Source organism: Plectropomus leopardus, unplaced genomic scaffold, assembly GCF_008729295.1.
Source record: "Plectropomus leopardus isolate mb unplaced genomic scaffold, YSFRI_Pleo_2.0 unplaced_scaffold11319, whole genome shotgun sequence".
Lineage (NCBI taxonomy): Eukaryota > Metazoa > Chordata > Actinopteri > Perciformes > Serranidae > Plectropomus > Plectropomus leopardus.
In genome coordinates, this window is record NW_024611972.1 from 1 (window position 1) to 2,716 (window position 2,716).

A 2,716-nucleotide genomic window follows, 5' to 3' on the forward strand; every position below is an offset into this window, starting at 1 on the left:
CACCATAATATAGTTTTCTTTTTTTAATTATGCATTTGGTAGTTTTCTTGTCACCTTTTCTAATTTCTTGCAATTTGTGAGATTTTTCTTGCTAAATTTGTGCCAGGGCAGGATCTGCTGGAGCCTCTAACAGAGGTTGTGGATAATTATTTATGTAATGATTATAAATGTTTGTTTATTATCGAGACTCTGGTTTCCTGTCATTTTGCAAAAGTGGCACCTGGCAAACCAAGTTAAGTATCCCTGCACTAAGTGGTCTAGATAGAGAGACCACTGAGAAAAAGACAAGTCACTTTTTCTCTGTCAGTGGCAGTCTGACTGTGTCATCATTAAGCCATATGTATGTGACAGGTGAACTGTTGGGGATTACGACCCTCGTGTTGTGTCTGTAGGTGGCGAATCAGTTTAAGAGCAGCCTGCTGAAGCTGACAGAGATCCTGATGGCTAAAGAGGCCTGGTACATACGCTGTCTCAAATCCAATGAGTCCAAGCAGCCAGGTACTTGAGTTAATATAAGGCACATTAAGTTGTTAACAGGATGGAGATTTTTGAATTTGTCTTGTCTCTCTCATGCAAATGCAGGTCAGTTTGATGAAGCGCTGATCAGGCACCAGGTGAAGTACCTGGGCTTGATGGAGCACCTCAGAGTCAGGCGAGCTGGTTTTGCGTACAGACGCAGATATGAGGTCTTCTTAAAGAGGTATGAAGGACCACAGAGTTAGAGCTTATGCTTGATTCTTTAAAATTAACCCCCCCAGTATAAGTCCCCTCCAGTGCATTTAAAACATGCTGAGAGGGTTGTTGGCTGCATCTTGCAGATATAAACCCCTATGCCCGGCCACGTGGCCTCACTGGAGAGGAATGCCTGCTGATGGAGTGGAAGTGCTGGTTCAACATCTGGGCTACTTGCCAGATGAGTACAAAATGGGACGGTAAGGAAAATGCTCCCTAAATACAACGGAGCGAACGCACTTTAAAGAGTAACCAAAAACATTTCTATGCTTTTGTTTTGTTACAGTACCAAAATATTCATCCGTCATCCGAGGACACTTTATGCCACAGAGGACGCTTATGAGAAATGTAAACATGAACTGGGTGAGTGCAAATCTACTGTGACTCATTTTCAGTCGTTACTAGTTGCACTGAGATTTAATGTTATGCCTTGAATTTGCAGCAACGAGGCTCCAGGCCAAATACAAAGGATACAGAGCAAAAGGAGAATTCAAAAAACAGAAAGAAGCTGGTAAATGCCACAGTGCATGGCGTTTTGTTGTATGAGTAAAGGAAAATTACACACCCTGTATTACATCTTTTATTTCCTCAGCCACAAAGATTGAAACCTGCTGGAGAGGAGTGCAGGCCAGGAAGGAGAGAGAGAAGAGAGCCTGGGCTGTGAAAGTCATCAAGAAGTAAGAGAGATCATTTCATAGCTCCTTTCAAGCTTACTGACACATTTTCACTGATGCAATATTTTACATTTTTAGATTCATCAAAGGTTACATGACCAGAGGGCAAGCGAAAAGCACAGATAACTCCGAGTATCTGGCCTTTGTGAGACAGAATTACTTGAACAGGCTCAAAGCCAACCTGCCAAAGACGGTTTTGGATAAAACCACGTGGCAAACTCCACCAGCTGTGTTGACAGAGGTATAATTAACCAACTTCATTTTAAAGTGGATTAAATACAAGCTTTATTCTTACACTCTTAATGCTTTTGTTTGTGTCAGACATCAGAGTTACTGCGTAAGCTTCACTACCGTCTCATGGTGCGAAAGTACGTGAGAGGAATCACACCTCAGAAAAAAGCACAGGTAACACATGTCAAATACATAATGTAAGACAGGATCATCATTTATTCTTTTTGTCTTGATCAACTTGATATTTTTGTCCCTTTAGCTTCAACTGAAGCTTCTCACCAGCTCCATCTTCAAGGGCAAAAAGGACAGTTACCCACAGAGTGTCGCTCAACCTTTTGTGGACACCAGAATCAGTATGTAGCAGATACATTGACATAAAATTCACTTTTCTTTTGATCATTTTTACATCATTTATTATCTGTAGGTGAACAAGACATAAACATGAGGGTTCTCCAGATGATTCGCAATGAGCACATCAAGGTAACAAAATGTCATGATACACACGGAGGAACCTCACGTCAAACACAGCTCACTGTGTTGTGTTCTGTGTTTCTGTAGTACAGCGTCCCGGTGATTAAATATGACAGAAATGGTTTTAAACCAAGACCTCGTCAGCTCATCCTCACACAGGCGGCTGCATATGTGATAGAAGAAGCTAAGATAAAACAAAGAGTGCTGTACACGTCTCTCAAAGGTCAGGACTATGTCATCATTTGTGATTTCACAATTAGGGATGTTTTCATGTTGGGCTAAAAAGTGTCTGTTATTTGCTTATTACAGGTATTTCGGTCAGTAACTTGACTGATAGCATTGTTGTATTCCACATAACATGTGAGGACCCTAAACAGAAGGTATGTGGATGTAAAACATGCAAGACATATTTATGATTGTCGGAGCTACATCTGGGAAAGTTCCATGAAGATGTAACTGGAAATGATCAGATATACTGGAACAAATCAAACCTTTATAAAAGCTTTCAAAGTTCTGTTTCAAGTACAAATATATAGAAAGCACTTTCTTTAGTTTTAAAGGCAAAGGGAAAACATTTTTAATGCATTTTATGACTCAAATCTCTAAAA

At 40.4% G+C, this 2,716-nt stretch overlaps 1 protein-coding gene across 1 annotated transcript; it reads left to right on the forward strand.

Annotated features, from left to right (window-relative positions):
• Window positions 1–392: 392 nt before the first annotated feature.
• Window positions 393–2,488, forward strand: LOC121963454 (unconventional myosin-Ih-like; the record flags this gene model as incomplete). The annotated part of the gene is made up of 12 exons (XM_042513739.1): window positions 393–498; window positions 583–700; window positions 819–932; window positions 1,019–1,095; window positions 1,175–1,243; window positions 1,325–1,409; window positions 1,485–1,647; window positions 1,728–1,811; window positions 1,897–1,990; window positions 2,062–2,117; window positions 2,196–2,331; window positions 2,418–2,488. Coding segments are annotated over 12 exons (1,173 nt in total), but the record flags the coding sequence as incomplete, so codon positions are not given.
• Between the last annotated feature and the right edge of the window lie 228 nt (window positions 2,489–2,716).